The sequence below is a fragment of the Eriocheir sinensis genome, chromosome 35 (assembly GCF_024679095.1).
Source record: "Eriocheir sinensis breed Jianghai 21 chromosome 35, ASM2467909v1, whole genome shotgun sequence".
NCBI lineage: Eukaryota > Metazoa > Arthropoda > Malacostraca > Decapoda > Varunidae > Eriocheir > Eriocheir sinensis.
Window position 1 is genome coordinate 16924682 of NC_066543.1, and position 17709 is coordinate 16942390.

A 17709-nucleotide genomic window follows, 5' to 3' on the forward strand; every position below is an offset into this window, starting at 1 on the left:
AAGTAGCAATACGGCGAAATTGAGGAGAGAAGAGGCGGGGGGAGGATGTAGGGGGGGGGGTATCTCGACAGGCAATTTCAGGGGAAGCCTACGTAACCCCCCCGCCCCTTACCTAATCATAATAGGCATACGACGAAAAGGAGGATGAAGGAGGGAGGACTCGGGCAAACAATTTCAGGGGCGGCGATAGTTCAGAGAGGCGGCGGGTGGGGAGGCGAAAGGGTGTATTTTGGCAGGCAATTTCAGGGGAGGCCTATATAACCCCCTCTTCCCCTTTCCCGCTCCCAAATCATTATAGGCATACGGTGAAAAGAAGGGATAAAAGGGGGGTGGGGAACTAGGACAAGCAATTTCAGGGGCGACGGTAGTTCGGAGAGACGGCGGGGCGATGGGGTTATTTCGGCAGGGAATTTCAGGGGAGGCCTATGTCGCTCCTCCCCCCCTTCCCCCCAATCATAATAGGCATATGGTGAAAAGGGGGCATGAAGGAAGGGGGGCGTAGGGCAAGCAATTTCAGGGGAGGCCTATGTCGCTCCTTCCCCCCCCTTCCCCCCAATCATAATAGGCATACGGTGAAAAGGAGGCATGAAGGAGGGGGGGCGTAGGGCAAGCAATTTCAGGGGCGGCGGTAGTCCGGGGGTGCAGCGCGGCAGGGGGGGCGTTAATTCGTGGACTCCCCCTGCGCGCGACAAAGGTTGAAAAATGTGTCTGGACTGGCGCCGAGGACCCGACCGCTGACTTCCTAATAGAGTTATTTTTACCTCGGGAACGCATCGAAATGACCAGCGGAGCGAAGGCGACGGGTGGGTGCGCGGCGAGGGCCAGGTGGAAAAGGTTATTAGACGAGCAGGTGGCAAGCAGGTGGATAAAATGAGGTGCGACGAGGCTAGGTGTAAGGTTAAGGTTAGGTTGTATCAGCTAAGGTTTGGTTGAGCTATGACGGATGTTGTTTAAGCTCGGTTTGGTTAAGGTGGGAAAGGTGCAGTAATCAAACGAGCAGATGGCAAGCAGTTGGATAAAATGCGGCGAGACGAGGCTGTGTAAAGTTTAGACATGGATGCATGGAAAGACAAATAACACAAAATCTATTGGCTCATTACGAGGTTCCCGGCTCCTATGATTTTTATCTTCTCGACAGCCACTGCAGCGCCTGCAGAGCAACTTAAAGCACTTCAGTACGTACATTGTTTACTCCTGACGCAACAACGTAACGGTCGATGCGATTCTTAAGCGAGTTGATGGGTTTTAAACTTACTACTTCTGCAGGAGGGTTTTGGCGGATGACCCTGAGAAGAAACCCCGCGGCCAACGTCTGTACTACATCGCCTGGAATGGATCAGTAGACTTTCCTCTATGAAAGCTGAGGAAGAGAAAGATGGAAATGACGAGGAGGGAGAACACTTACCTGAGTCAAGGGATCCCACGCTCTCCTCGTCGTCGGATCGTTCTCCTGGAAAGAAAAAGAGGAACGCTTAGTTTACCCTGAACCAGAACTAGGAATCAGTTTGTAATTGTGCCCCGATTCAGTCCGTGGCAGCGGAGAGGGGGCCCGACCTACAGCCAGTTTGCTTTTCATTGTGTAATGGGGGAAACTGTTTGCTCTCCGCATGGCTGATGTGAGGACAGATCAACGCAAACAGCATGGGAGGGGGAAGGGAGTGCCTGGGAGCAGCGGAAGGCACCACAGGACATGAATATGTTGCAGTGTGGGTTTTGCAGGGAAGGGAAGAGGATGAGGGGAGAAGAGAGGATGCGGGGAGAAGGGGCAATGAGGGGAAGAGGGACTGAGGGAAGGAACGGAGAGGAAGACGAAGTGAAGAGGGAATGAAGAAGGGGGAATGAGTGGATAAGAAGAAGAGGAAAGTTTAGGAGGGGATGTGGAGAGAAAGCAGGAGAAAGGAGGAAACTAAGCGAAAAGATGACGTGAAAAGATAAAAGGAGGAAAGGAAAGAAGAGGAGGAAGACATAAGTGGAGGAGGGAATGAGAGGAAGGAATAAGGGGAAGAAAAATTATTTGGAATTGAGGGGAGATAAGGATGCGAGAAAAGAGGACGGTAAAGAGAAAAAAAAAGAGGAAAAAGGAAATGAGAGAAAGGATAAAAAGTGGGGAGATGAGTTGTGGGGAGAGGAGGGAGGGAAGAGGAGAGAGGCAAGGGAAAGGTATGTCTGTATGGGCTATCCAGGCGAGGGAGAAGAGATGGTAAGGAGAAAGGGTACTGGTGTTATATTGTGACTTTCCCGGGCTGGGTGAAGGGTGGAAGGAATTAGGAGAGTGGAAGGGAATTAGACGTAGGGAAAGGCTCACTCAGACACGGGGGAAGGGAAAAGGAGGAGAACAGGAAGGCTACACAGCACACTAACCCACAAATGAAGGACAGACAACAATCAATAGCCTCACCGTCAACACACACACACACACACACACACACACACACACACACACACACACAAATACTAAGACCCGTATTCTCGGCTCTCACAACAAATATATCCAAAGTCAACAATGGATATTAGTAAAGTTCTAATGAGGGTTTTCACATTTATGATGCAGAAGTCTTGTCAAAGTATCACAAGGCTCACAAAAGTACCCATGGAAATATTTACAACAACCTCTACGAGACCCTGATCGAGAGTGGATGTGAAAGCCAGAAATGACAGAATATTGTGCTAGATCTTTTTTTTCTTTTGTATAATGGAAAAATACCAAAAAGATTAGGCACCGTATACTTGCCCCCCTCAAAAAAAAAAAAGAATCATTACACAACACCAACCAATTCAAGGAAATCTAAAAATACCCCAAAGATTATGCTTCGTATACTTGGCAAAATAAAAAGAAAGTCGTTACACAACACCAACCAATTCAAGGAAATCTATTCAAACAAAAAGAAAACAAGCACAGTCTGCCCAGCCGGTCCCTGCTCTCTCCTCTCACACTCAGGGCCTGGCAAAGGACTGGGCGGACCAAAGCTTTCACGAGCATCAAAAATATCACTTAACTTTTCTTTTTCTACAAGTTCATTCTTTTCCACTTCAATAATTAATGACATGTCAGTGTGCCGCACCAAAAGTCCCGGCAGGGCACACACTCCGGCCTGCGCCTCTACATGTAATTTGGAGGCCGCGGCCGGTGGGAGTGTTTGGGCGAAGCCGGTGTTTTGCCGCCGCGGGTACACACACGCACACACACACACACACACACACACACACACACACACACACACACACACACAGCTCGTCATTCCGTATTCCGTTTCACTGTGTTCCATTGTCATTTTTTACCTTCAACTTCCGGGACTCCTCAAGTATTACGGGAAAAAAGCAAATCCAAACACGTGAGTGATTCAATATTCATTTGGGGCGGCCATGAAGCTTTCTGGATAGCATCGCTCACAAAAAGCGCGCGGGCGAGGGAGCCGCCGCCGCAGCCCAGGGACACAAGGCGAACGTCACTGGCACTGAGGGAGGCGTCTGAGTAATCTGCCGGTGTAACAAGATCCCAGGGGGGGCACCGCTCCAGACGACGATCCAGGAAGGGGGGTCTCAAGGGACATATACCTCCCCTCCCTTCCCAATTTTACTCTTTCTCCTCCCCGGCCCCGCTTCTACCCTGGCTCTCTCAGTCGGGCCGCCGCTCCGCCAGGCTCCTGCGTCCAAGCCAATAGACTCGCTGATGAGCCACTCTTGGGTCCTCCTCACCTGCCGCCGCCGTCGACTTTCCTGCCGCGCCTCCCTCGTCATTCTGCCTAACCACCGCCATCGCCGCCGAGCCGTCCCTTCCACTCTCATCTTTAATCCCGCCGCGGCACCCTCGCCCTTCCCTCATTTAATGCCTCCTAGTTAAAATTGGTTCACTCCCGCAGCGGCTGGGGTTTAGCTGGCAGCAGCGGCGGCGCCCCTCACGCTGTTCTTCCTCTGGGACACGCTGCTGGCTGGTGCTGTTGCTGCTGCTTGCTCGTCACGCATTTACGATATATTGGAGCTAAACTGCATCGACGGTCCCCCAGCCTCCCCCCGGGGCCGTAAATACACTTCTTACGGCGCATGAGGAGCCCTAACCACACTCCAAGCGACTTCTGAGTCCCCCCCACCCCCCCAGCAACGATCCTTGTTCTTGCCTCCCTGCCCTTCTTCCTTTCCTAACTTTCACCCTCCCTTCAGCACCTCCCTTACACTATACTCCGCTGGGACACCCTCTCACCGTCGCCCTCGCTCCCTACCTCTCTCTACGCCTTCACTCTTTCCTCCAATTCCCCTGTTACGTGCGCTCAACCTTCCCCTCTCTTTACCTCCGAGGCTCAGCACACTCCACACACACACTTGACGCTATCCACCTTCACTCTTCTTTGTGCACAGTTGACGATATAAAACATTCAAATTCACACATTACTCACGACATACCCATCCACAAGTCTTCATATCAATGGCCTCGTCCTACCATTCATTACATTAGCTGACGCACTTAAAAACGGCAGCTCACTCAATAGAATGCCTTGTGTTGCTGTTGGGTCAGAAAGGAGGCGGAGGAAAGGAGTGTGTTTCAGAAAGGCACGATGTCGATATTTATGACCTCAGACTCGAGTGAAAAGAGAAAGAAATAAAATGACTGACTTTACAACAACGCCGTCACTGTGCCTATCTAACCGCAACAACACGCCTCCACCGGGCCCACCCCCAAAAGCGGCGCGGCGGAACGCAGGTCCTACGAGGCTGATCTGGGCGTCGCGTCCCTAAACGGGTAACAGGAATCCTTGCACGTGGCCCAGGAGGAGGAGGAGGAGGAGGAGGTGGAGGGCAAGGATATGGCGTGCAGGACGGTAGTTATATCCTCCTACTCTTCCTCCTCCTCCACCCTCCTCCCCTTCAATGCTCCACCCCAGCGTTGGCCACATGGGAGGCAATTATTTGCATGTGTCCCGGCCCGCCAAGCCCAGGGGAGCGCCGCGCCTTGTTACGCCTTCAAAGGGTGAGGGAGGAGGCGGTCCACGCACTGCCGGCCTTCCATTAGGGCAAACTGGGGCACAAAACCTGTATAGAGCGCAGGTGTAGACGAGCCAAGTGTTGCAGTATTGATGAGGACATCCTGCGGGGGCCCAAAACACTTTCCCCTCCCCCCCCCACTACTTATAAAGTCCTTAGCCAGCTCCTCTCACTTCACATCCATCTCACTAGTCCTCCCACTAGCGTTGCCAGATTATCGTATTCACCACATTGTATTTATCATTTTTAAGCCTCAAACTCTCGTACCTGCACAAATAACGATAGAAAATTAAGGTTAGCGTTAAAACTCCTATTTATTGATGCTCTTTTTTTTCCTTTTAGCCATAGTTATCGGTCCGAAACTACGAAAATACAATGCGATGAGTACGATAATTTGGCAACGCTGCCTCCCACTCTCCCTCCCGCCCTCAGCCCTTCTTTCAGACTAGCTCTTCTCTGGCTTCTTGTGCGGCACCGAGGACAAGGGGAAAGTTTACGGCCTCTCGCACACCGTCTTACACCTGACACACCTGACACACACACACACACACACATACCAACTAATGTTCCTATTCTTATTCATATTTTTTCGGTGGAAGTCGTCGGCGCGGAGGAAGCAGATCGAAGTGAGGTGACATGCTAAGGTTGACGACCCGCCTGGCGTGACACTCTGACGACGTTCACGAATGACCTTCCACCACGCCACCACCACCACCACCACAACCATCACTGTGCAACCCTCCACTTTCATCCCCACCCCAACCCTAACTACCCTGACCTTCTCTTCTCTTGCCTTGCCTTCCCTTCCTTTTCCTTCCTTCATTCTTTCCTCTTCTCTTCTTTCCGTTTCTTCTCCTCTTTCCTTTTCTTCTCTTCCTTCCCTTTCTCCACCTCTTTCCCTTTCTCGTCTCTCCTTAACTTCTCTTCCCTTTCTATCCTTTCCTCTTTTGCTTTCCATTTCTTTCTTTCATCGCCTTCCCCTCCCTTTTCCTCTTCAGAACTACCATCTCACTCTTTGCATAACTGACATCACCATCGCTCCCCCCCCCCCCCCCCCGCTCTCTCTCCCTCCCGACCACCCCCCAAAACCACTCTCACTCTCCACCACAGTCACGCTACCTTTTCCGATCCTGACCTACCCCACAACTGCCTTTCCCTTTCCTCTTCCGTCAAGCCACTTACCCTTCGCTCTTCCTCCACTTAACCTTCCTATATTGCCTTTTCCTGCACCCACCACTGCACTGTGACATGTTCCCTTTCTCTCTATAACGTATTGCGGTGATTTCCTCTCTCCCACGCCTCCCTCCCTTCCTCTCCTTCGTAAAACCTACCTTCCTTCCTTTTCTCAGCCCTCATTTTCCTTTGCTTCCCATCCTTCCTCCTCTTTCCAACATTCCCTTTCTTTCTCAGTCTATCATTCTTCCATACACTCTTCTTACCCATCTCTTTCCTTCGTCCCGCCCTAAAATTTCCACACACGCTTCCCTTCACCCTCTCCAGCCCTTCGACTTCCTCCCCTTACCACCGTTCTCCCTCCGGTCCACCCTTAACTTCCTCCTCTCCCTCCCGGCCTCTCGATAAACAGCTAACATTTACAACACCCACATTTCCCAGCCTTGCTCTTGCCTTCATTAGGTCTCCCCGCTCGGACACGTCAGGTAACAGGACACGTGACAAGCACACCTCAGGACGGCCGGGGAGCTCACCTGCCTACCTGGCCAGATTTTAATGACCTCCCACACCCAGGTAAACTAGGCACGCTCGCTCACCTGCTCGCCCGTCCAGGTGTGTTTATCAGGTAAGGAGGGAAGGAAAATGCTATTACGGGAAGAGGGAACTACGTTAATAAAAGGGCAAAAGTGAAATATATTTGTATGGCTTGAAAATTGGTGTGTGATACAAGGGTTCAGTGTATGTGCGTGTGTGTGTGTGTGTGTGTGTGTGTGTGTGTGTGTGTGTGTGTGTGTGTGTGTGTGTGTGTGATATCACGTAAACAAACACTTCCCCTCACTGCCATTAAAAAAAACTAACACAGCAGCTGTAAACAGAATGGTCTCGGCGTGGCAGGAGCAATAGGAGGAGGAGGAGGAGGAGGAGGCCAGTTCTGCTCCACCCTCACGTCCTTCCACGGCCTCATAACACTCACACGCAGTCGCCCGCCACCTGCCACCCCCTCGCATACGCACACGCACACACACGCACACACACACACGCACACGCAAACACATACACACGCACACACAGACACACACACACGCGCGCGCAGACGTACACACACGCGAAATATATAAAGTGAGTCAGTAATTAACGCCGGGCAGCGAGCTATCCCTTTCCACAGCCTGCCGCGGGGAGGTGCCGTCAGCGGGCCTCGCGACAGGGACGGCGACGCAGCGGAGACGGGATTACCTAAGGGAGGGCCGACAGGTGGTGTGGGGAGGGGGCGGCGTCGGAATGCCTGCCTGAATTACTGCTATTTGCCTTACGAACTATTTGCAGCACTGCCTGTTTGTTTACCTGCCTGCCTACCTGCCTGCCCGTCTGCCTGCCTACTTGTCTGCCTCTTTTTGCCTTACTGCCAGTTTGTCTGCCTGCCTGCCTACCTGCCTGCTTGCTAGCTTCCCTACCTGCCTACTTATCTTCCTCAGATTGCCTTACTGCTGACACTTCTTTGTCCAACATGTGTAACAGCCTTTTGGCGGCAATCCCATGGTCATGGTGATGTCTAGGGAGAGATGAGGGAAGAAAGGCTGAGGTGGGTTGGGGCCAGTAGGTGGGTGGGTTTCTTTAAGATGAGAAAAAGGGGGCAAGTTAGTTTTTTTTCAGTGTTTTGTTCTGCAGTTTGGTGACGATGTCTTAGTTTACTTATATCCACTTTTTTCAAGGTAATCACATTCAGCATGATATCATAATCTGTAAAATCAAATGATATTATATTTTATTTCGTTGCTTCTCTAAAGGTTTCCTGTTAAGATGCCCTGTTAGAATTCCCGTCTCCGGCCATATTCGTGTTTACACACCGGCTGGTGCTGAAGACGCGTCTCTCACTTCATCATGACGAAGTTGAATGTGTGGAAGTTTTGAGGATGGACATAAAATAATTTCGGCGGCACCAATACGGTAAGTTGAAGGCGGTGGGTACTGGTGGTGACGCGTTTTTTTTTTTTTCGGGGGGGGGTTATGTCGCGGCCTATTGCGCCGGTAGGCTTGTTCACGGTGTGGCCTGATGGTTTGCCCAGCCCGTTCTGGCGCAGGCGAGTGTTTATAGTGGCGCCATCTTGTGTTGGCTCATGTTGCCCCCCGGAACTCATCTTTGAGCCTCTCTTTGGAGAGGTTATCTAGAGCCCGGGTTGATGGGTGGTCTTCAGGCCAGCATGTGGGTAGTGCCACTTGGCGGTGACTGAAAAACCTCAGCTGTGCGGCGGCCAAGATTCGAACCCGCGTCCCTCCTGGAGCTCCTGAACGCGGGGCCGTCACGCTAACCATTCAGCCACCAGAGCCTCATCGAACACCTGACACCTTAAGTTTTACATCTCCTAAATTTTCGTCTCTCCTTTCCTACACAACACCTGTCCATGCCTCTTCCCCCTAACCCTATATATACATCTTCTCTCAGCTGCCTTCCCCGTGTTCTGCCCCGGTTCGCCCCGCTCCGCCGCCCCGCCCCCGTCCAGGCTCCGGTTTTCCTGGCTAACTGCCGGACCATTGCCGGGAATTAAAGTTAACGAAGCAGCGCGCCGCCCACCCTCCCGCGGGAGGCCGGTGCCATTCTGTGCTCAGGTGGTCCGCGGGGCCCCACGCTCCAGTCAGTTTATATACAATGGATAATGGCACTCCCGGGTCCCGGAAAGTAAACCCTAAAGCCCCATTCGTAGCCAGGGTGGCGGCGGAGTAAACCCCTGAGTGGCGCATAAACCCTGGGCCGGCGGGTGCCAGGTGGGCTGACCCGGCAACGAGGCCGCTCCATTGTGAGCCACTTTATGTAAAATGGATCGTGCAGAGCTCATGGGCGGCTTAATGGCCTCCCCGGGGAGTCCCGCCCGCCCGGCAGGCCCTGCATGGTGCCGGGCCCTGGTGGGTCGCAGAGCCACGGGCGATGCTTCTAGGACCAGCACCCGACGGCGTCCTGGCCGGGGGACGAAGATACGTTTCCACACAGCGCGGCCACTGCCACCACCCCCGCAACACACCCACCCCCGCCCCCGTTACTAACCCCTCCAGCCGCCACCACCGGAGGGGATTAGGAAACTATGAGTTACTTCCCTGGCACAGTCCCTCTGCGCCGGGCCGCACGCAGAGGGCAGGTGCCTGGTGCCAGAGGGACTCAAGCCCCGGCCGCCGTAAGTAACTCTGCACGGTTCGCCTCGCTGCTGTTGGCTCTCCACCTTTTTAACGTCCTACTCAGTCTCGCAAAATTAGAAAGAAATTAAAAACAGCTGGCCAAGTAAGTGCAGGCGCCTGGTGGAGTGTGGGAAGAGAAAACGGGGCGGAGAGCGGGGAGACTAGCCCGCCGAGGCTGAGTGGGCTGGCGGGGAAAGCAGAGTCCCTGGATGGCGAAATGCTGCAGCAGTAACTCAAAGCATCGCACATAACTCACTTGTCACAGTAGATATTAAAGTGCATTTAGGAACTGTTGAATGCTCACTTTGCGACAAAGTCTCACACATTTCGGTATATTCAGCTATCTTTTTCTTTCCAGTGCGGTTACTGAAAGACATGTACAATTGGCACTTCCTTTTTTTTTTTGTGTGTGTGTGTGTTTCGAAGTAAACCCGTGCGATGTAGACAAAATACATTTTCATATTACCGTCTTAAGGCTAAATGGATAAAACTATATATAGGTATTAAAGAAACTTCATTAATGGAAAGCCTCAAGAACAACAAAATTTAATATGCGTCGAAAATGAAAAGTTGACAGATATAACAAAGAAATACAGGGATACAATAGTCAGAGGCGAGGGCAGCCTGCTAAACTAAACAAAGCTAAAAATAGTATGTTGAAAACCTTCTGCGTGTAGCCACCACAACATAAGCGATAAAGCCCAACAAACCGTCTTTATCCCGAGCAGCACGCTAGGCCGCCGCTCCCGACACACTCTGCGGGGAGGACACATCTCGCTTGGCCTGAGCAGCGAGGCGCGGCGGGCGGAGCAGAGTGACGGCCGTGGGGCGAGGGGGACATCACACCCATGAAGGATTGAGTAGCACAAGCTTCCAGCAGTCACACGCACGGACGGACGGACAGGCGGGGCGGCGCGTCCACACAAAGGCGGGGACAGACGCCCACGTAGAGGAAAACGCCGAGCCAAGCCAATTCTCGAGGGGCCTTTTCTTTTACTGCTGAAGTTATGCAAACCTCCTTCATTAGCAAAGCTTCAAATGGCGGCCCAAACTTATCGAAACAAAGGAAGGGTAGAGTTTTTCGCCTTATATCTATTGACTGAGCTCATTAATTCCAGTTTGTTTTATCTGATGAGGAAGAAGTAAAATGTCGAGCCTCCTCCCTCCGAAGAGGGGGAGGAGGGGGGCAAACGCGACCCTTCCCTCCAGGCCAGAGAAACCGACGGCCATTTCTCGCCACCTTTCGTTGTCCTCGCTGCTCTCCTCCTCCTCCTCCTCCTCCTCCTCCTCCATTCTCCTCCTTCCTTGGGCTGCTGGCAAGTGGCAGACGATAGAATGCATACACGAGGAGACGAGTTTCTGAAGCAGTATTGTGTGGCGGCGCTTGAAGGCAAAAGATATCGAAAACGACGCTTCACAATACACTGAAAAAGACCCCCGAAGACTTCTTGAACTTGAGCTTTTCAGGACCTTGAAACGAAGTTGTATTGCAGATGGAAATATTTACAAAGCTTGACCTGACAAGATACCACCACCACCACATCCACCATCACCACCACAACAAACTACCATCAAGACTCCAATCACTGCCTTGCACAACAGGTGAGCACTGATTAATTAAGGTAATGTGGTCGTGGCACCGCAATCACACAGCTCAAGGCATTACCGCTAATCACACAAAAAGGACAAAAAGCCACGTCGCGTTACAGTGTTTGAAGTTTGAATATTGTAATGAAAGTCTTCCGGAATAGCGTACACGTCTTGGTTTCCACTATTCATACGGTGAGTGAATGCTGCATGTGTCCTCGTGTCCCCTTCACCTCAGCTCTGCGTTGTACATCAATATTAAGACAACTGTGCTTGTACCGCCGCCCTCACACCTCCCCGGGTCACCCGCACTACTGCTATACAGAACTCAGACAGACACACACAGACACACATTACACACAATCTACACTAAGACGATGGAAATAAAAATCCTTCGTCAGCTTCGTGGTAGAGGCTTTCCAGAGTATCCCCAAAGACAGTATGAAACACCTAATTAAAGAACACGTCTCCCCATAACAGAGTGTAAGAGCCGCCGCGGCCTGGACGGTGAGGCCCCAAAGTGAACCGAGCCGGGGATAGAGACGTCCCCAGGAAACCGGGTTTAGATGAAAGAGGAAAATGGGTATGGAATATTCTTGGCTAGAGGCGGCTCCGCCCTCCCTGGGGAGCAGTGTGCGCGCTACGTAGAAAATTAAGAAGAAATCCCCAAGGAGTCGAGTTCTCTTCTGCCAGCCTTTCTCCGGGCCATTCTTACTTTTGGAAATCGAATAATGTGTTCCTAGGGAGCCGCCGCGGCGCCTAGACGACCGTTACGCCGATAAGCGGCAGATCTGAATGATACATGTAGATAGCGCCAGTGCCATCTCCGCGTGCGAATGTCCTCCTGGGGTGCGCAGCGGCGGCGGCGGCGGCGGCGTGAATTACCCAACAAGACGAGCGACTCTGAGAAAGAAGGTTAGAGTATGCGAAACTTTCGGGGCCGGATAACATATTCATCAAAAAGTAGAGGAACCCACGGGAACCCCTACTGCAGCCTCGCCTGGGGAGGCTCATCAATACTTGGTGTCGGCCCGGGGAGGAGCGCCTTCCCTCACAGCATTGTCGCCTGCCGCTCAGTCTCAGATTAAAACCTTCGAGAAGTGTAAATGTGGAGCGGTGCTGGAGGGGCGAAGTCCACCCGGCGCTTGTGCCCCCCAGCCCTTTGTGAGCAGGCAATCTTGGAGTGCAAAGAAGCCCTTGGCGCCGCCGCCGAAGTTATTCTTGGGGCAAAATATCACCAGTCTAAGACATGATTCATTTAGCAACGAAGGCGAAGGAAAACCGTTCGGGCATAAGCAAAACTCGAAGAAACTTTGCGAGAGTAAATAAACAAGAGTCCCGCGTGGCCGCCATCACGAGATAGAGTTGAGCAGCGGCCGGGAGTTTGTTCTTTATAATTAAGATCCTATTCTTTTTTTTCCTTCCTCACAGAAAAGTGGAGAAAATGGAGGAAAAATTAAGCGGCCCTCCAGCTCCTACGGGAGAATTTTTAATTTCAAACTATGGCGTCAAGGGAGCGAGGGGCCAGAGTGAAATGAACTGGGTCTTCCATGTCTCCAGCCAGACCCGCCGCGGCCCAGCTCGCCAGAGTAATCTTCCTTCTTACTGATCAGCGACTACGAGCACCACCACACCGAATTTTCTCCTAAAGCCCAATGGCCCAGGACGCAAGGTGATCCCGCGCCCTCCCGCCACGCCAGAGCTCGCACGCTCGCCGAGTGGAAATGTCCCATATCTATTGAAAAAAGGGTGGAGGAGGAGGGGCGTCATAACAGGGCAGAGCGCGGCGGGAAACTTGGTGTCGAGGGAAAACGAGTGAAAACTAATCGGCGGTAAAGGTGATGAAATGACGCCAAGGCCCCGAACAGTCCCGAGTAATGAGCGGCTGCCGAGGCCCTTTTGGCGCTGTTATCTTCAGCCCCGAGGTGGAAGAAAAGGGGAGAGGGAAGGCGGGAATCAGGGTGACTCCTGCACCGTCTGCGCCTGCGTCTGCTGAGGTAAAAGTTCCGGAGAAGTCTCTAGGCTCGTCTAGAACACTACTTTAGGACACACACACACATACACATACACCATACTCCAGGGAAAACACTCGACTCCGACACATAATCTATCTAAAGACATACCCTGAACCTTGGAGCAGCGACTCGCCCTCCAAAGTGGTAAGCAATCCCTGGAGTGTTGGGTACGATAAGTAACAAAAGACCACGCGTCTCTTTCCTTCACTTAGTATACCCGCCGCTCCCTCCGTCCTCAGTCTCCCACCGCTCCCGCCCGCCTGAACTGCACCGGAAACAAGACACAGACAGAAAGATTTGAGGGCTTGAACGAAACTGAACATCCGCAACGACGTCATCACTGCAACCCTCTCCAAACCTCTACTTCCTTTCCCCTCCCTCCCTTTGTTCCTTTCGCTTCTCCCTCCTATCATCGCCCTCCTCGCCTCGTCTCGTCCATGCCCGTCTGTTCGTCCCTCTCAGCCTTCCCGAGTGCCCCCGAATAAGTGTCACTGTACGGGGTGTGCGGAGGTGCTTCATGCGGTTCAATGAGACGTTTGGGAAGATCGATGAGGAAGGTTCAAGCATATTACCGCTTATTACGCTTGCCTCTTCCTCCTCCTCTTCTTCCTCTCCTTTTCCCTTCTCATCCTATTCCTCATCCACTTAACCTTATTTTCTATTTTTTTTTTCTTCTTCTTTCTCGTCATCATCGTTGTTGTCGTGCACCCTCCTCCTCTTCTTCCTCCTCCTTCTCCTCCTCTACACCGTCCTCTTTCTTCGCTTCCTCCTCTACGTCAGTGTTCCTCGTCCGCAGCAAAATTTAGACGAGCTTTGGCCGCCTGATATTATGATGAAAACTTCTCCCAGGCTTGTTTTTACGAGGAGTGGCGGCCTTACGAGCTTGTAAACCCGAAGGACGCCGCAGCTCCCTCTCCGCACCTCGCCTCACCTCGCCACTCACGCCCCGACCCTCACACCTCACCCTCAAACCTCTCGATCTCAGCTCTCATCCTCCTACCTCACGCTCTCACCTTCCTCTCCTCGCTGATACTTCCTCGATAACTTCTCATCCACTTCTTCATTCTCTTTTTTTCTCCTCTCTTCTCTCTTCTCCTTTCCCACCTTACCAGCATCAGCTTCGTCTCCTTTGCTATTTATCGCCATCACCTTCCTCTCATCAGTGATACTTCCTCGATAATTCTTCATCCATTCCTCCATTCTCCATTTTCTCATCTTCTCTCCTGTCCCATCATCACCTTCATCTCCGCTTCTTTCTCATCTCCTTTGCTCTATATCGCTATCACATCATATTAATCCATAACACTAGCATATCCCATCATCATTTTTTTCTTCTTCCTTGCCGCTCGCCATCTTTCACCTCCTTCCTCTTCCTCCTCTTCATCTTCTGTCATCACCACCATTACCATCATTAACCTATCTCCTGACACAACCACCACCACCATCACCACCACCGCCACCATCATTTCCATTACCATCGTCGCGTCTTTTCACCCTTTCTTGAGCGCCTCGTCAGTCCTGCTCCTTGTGGTCTGGGCGCCTCTCTCTTCGGCCCCAGGGAGGAAGGTGGCGGCCGCTCCGACATTAGCCTCACGTATCTCTCTGCTCATTTACATTGAAATCGGTGTAGTTTTCCTTACCATCCTCCTTGTTAGCAATATGGAAATTCCGGGAAGACGAGCGTGTGTGTTGGGCGTGGGAGTGAGATACGAATGGTAGTATTATTTCGAGGGCGACGATGTGGGTGTCCGCCGCCCACGCTATACGACGAAAAACGGATCACAGTTTCCAGCAAGCTATAAATATCACCACAGCCACACGGGTATCGGGACAATACAGGCAATGGTGCAGGCGATAGTAGTGGAGCGGCTTTCTACACATGATGAACGAGTTACTTGCAGCCTCCGAACTGGAGCCAGTCAGTCATGAATATACAGGCAAACAGATGCACACGGGGGATATCGGGGTAACACAGGCGTGGTGGTGGTGGCTGTGGTGGTGGCGGCGGCGGCGGCATCATCATCAGCGCAGCGCCATCACCGTCCGTCCCCATTATCGTTACCCGGGGCCAGCAGAGCGTCGGGCCGCATTAGTGTCAGCCGTTAATCAAAGGGCCGACACTGACTGCACTACGTATTTATGAAAAAAACATACGCACGCCACATTACTTTAAATTAGGGGCCCCTGCAGCTCATTACCAAACATGGAGTCAATACACGTCACGGCGGTAATAAATATCGCATCACGTCAGAGGCTTTAACAACGCGGCCACGCACACGCACGGCAGGACGCGCGCCCGTGACTGGATGGACGGCCTCCGGTAAATATTATGCCGGGCGGGCGGGAGGACGTCAGGTATTTCCATCAGCCATGAAAACAGACAGTCGCGTCCTGAGTAATTAACACACATGAGCATCGCCGTTGTTATTATGGCCGCCCAGCCTCGACGCGGCCGCGGCTGTAAAGAGCAAACTGCAGAGCCGGACCCACGCACGCACGAACAAACGGACAAGCTCTGCCATGACTCACGCCTTCCATCACCGGCAGGGTCAGATAGTTTCCACCATTTGTCTTCCGTCGCATGAACACGGTGATGTATAAATCTAATCAAAGTAAAGAGGACGAATGGATAAACCGGTATGACGCATGACAAGGAAAATGTATCTGCTAGGAACCTATAATCGCTATACTCACTACACTGACACCTGAATTGCACCTCTATTTCTCTCTCTCTCTCTCTCTCTCTCTCTCTCTCTCTCTCTCTCTCTCTCTCTCTCTCTCTCTCTCTCTCTCTCTCTGTATAGATAGATAGATAGATAGATAGATAGATAGATATAGATATATAATATATATAATTTATATAATATATATATATATATATATATATATATATATATATAATATATATATATATATTTATATATAATATTTATATAATATATATAATATACATATATAATATATATTATATATAATATAAATATATACAATATATATAATATATATAAATATATACAATATATAATATATATAAATATAAATATATACAATATATATAATATATATAAATACAAATATATACAATATATATATATATATATATATATATATATATATATATATCTATGTATATATATATATACACATATACGGTGTTCAGACGCATGAGTGTAAAAGGGGAGAGAGAGGTGGGTTGGACAAAGCAAATTAAAATAGAGGATGAAAGGATCAACTGGTATGACTAGTTGCAGGGGAAGGAAGTTGAACACCTGAACGGAACTTGTGTCCAAACGGTGCTCCGGGGCAATGGTATGAGCGAGGGGAGGACGGTGAGGCGGGAACCATTATTTGCATCATTGGTCGCCTCCTGCCTCACCCTTTACGGCTCCCCGCTGCCTCAGTCCAGCGCTGGCGTAGCGTCTGATGAACCAGCACGACGCTAGATGACGCCTCAGAGGGCCACGACGCTATGCCATGCACGAGTAAAGAGGCGGCGAGGACCCAGGCAATGAGAAGCTTATTGATGTTCCTCGCCGAAATTCGAAAAAGTGGAAGTAGCTTCACAGAAACAAGCGGTAAAGGAAAAGGTCTGAAAATGGTACAAGGTTAAAGATAAAACCAGATCAAAGAAGACTGTTTAAAGACAGGACGACCTCGAAGACGGGACGAGTTCGTAGCCGGGGCGAGTTCAAAGCCACACGCTCCAAGCCAGGAACCACCCACCTCACTTCACCCTCTTACCCACGCCTCGCAGTCAACCAGCCAGCCAGCCAAGCATCGCGGGACGGCAGGACGCAAGTTTTTATAAGTTTTCATGAAAAGTAAAATAATGCAAACACTTTTGGCGCATCCAGTGGGAAATTATCAGGAGCCTCCCTCGCCCGAGCTCATCGCCAAGGACTGAGCTGCCTGACACCCCCACCGCCACGCCGCCGCCGCTTCGCCCCAGACGCTGTTGAGCGCCCAGTTCAACGAGGGAGGAATGACCTGTTGTGCTGTTCTATCCATGTTGTTTTAGGTTTTCCATCTTCTAAGTAAAATACACTACATACAAAGCCCACACCCATTAACCCACTCCCGCCCACACATCCACATCACACCCACACACAGTCTCCTGTTGTCTGTGCATGAAAACACCAAACAAAGACATCGCCGCCACACCCTTATCATACATGCCACGACGGACCTCACGTCATCGCCCTTCTCCTAACCTGACACACATATGTATATAGTTTACTGGCAGCAGCTATACAATACAGTAATGATCGACGCTATGCATCAACCCAATACATGAAAACAACCGCCGTCCACCAAAACAAATACAGCTAATACAAAAATTCACGAACACCAAGGCAACCCACCCTGAAAAAAATATACGAACAGACAGAGGCAGACGAGACAGACCAACACGAGAGAGAAATATATTAGTTTGTCAGCATTATAGCATTTGTCTCTGCCTTAGGAAGTTGTCTGACCTCAAAATGTTTCAGTATCCTCAACATGATGGTAGGTAAAAAAAAAAAAATGTAAACTACCGATTACAGTACACATACCGAGAGAGGAAGGTTCAGAGCTAATGTGAACGTTGGGCAGCTTCATTATCAGAGGGCGATTTCGACATTGCGGCGCGGTTTTGGGGAGAAACAATACGTACTCTTCTTTGGGAATGATCATGCAGTCCTCTTCGACGCCTTCGTGCACGAGCCGCGACGAAGGACTCGTGAGGCAGCGCAGGAAAGAAAAGTTGTTTCATTGTGTCCTCAACTTAAAGCCCATGCGACCTCTGAATATT

The 17709-nt window shown here is 50.9% G+C and overlaps 1 protein-coding gene across 1 annotated transcript in view; it reads right to left on the reverse strand.

The window, feature by feature from the left end:
* Positions 1–1226: 1226 nt before the first annotated feature.
* The window catches only part of LOC127007566 (protein AF-17-like), a 98531-nt gene continuing 82048 nt past the window's right edge, over positions 1227–17709 (reverse strand). The window contains exon 4 of the mRNA XM_050878737.1: positions 1227–1450. Within this exon, the coding sequence (XP_050734694.1) occupies positions 1227–1450 (224 nt within the window). The remainder of the gene's footprint in view (positions 1451–17709) is intronic.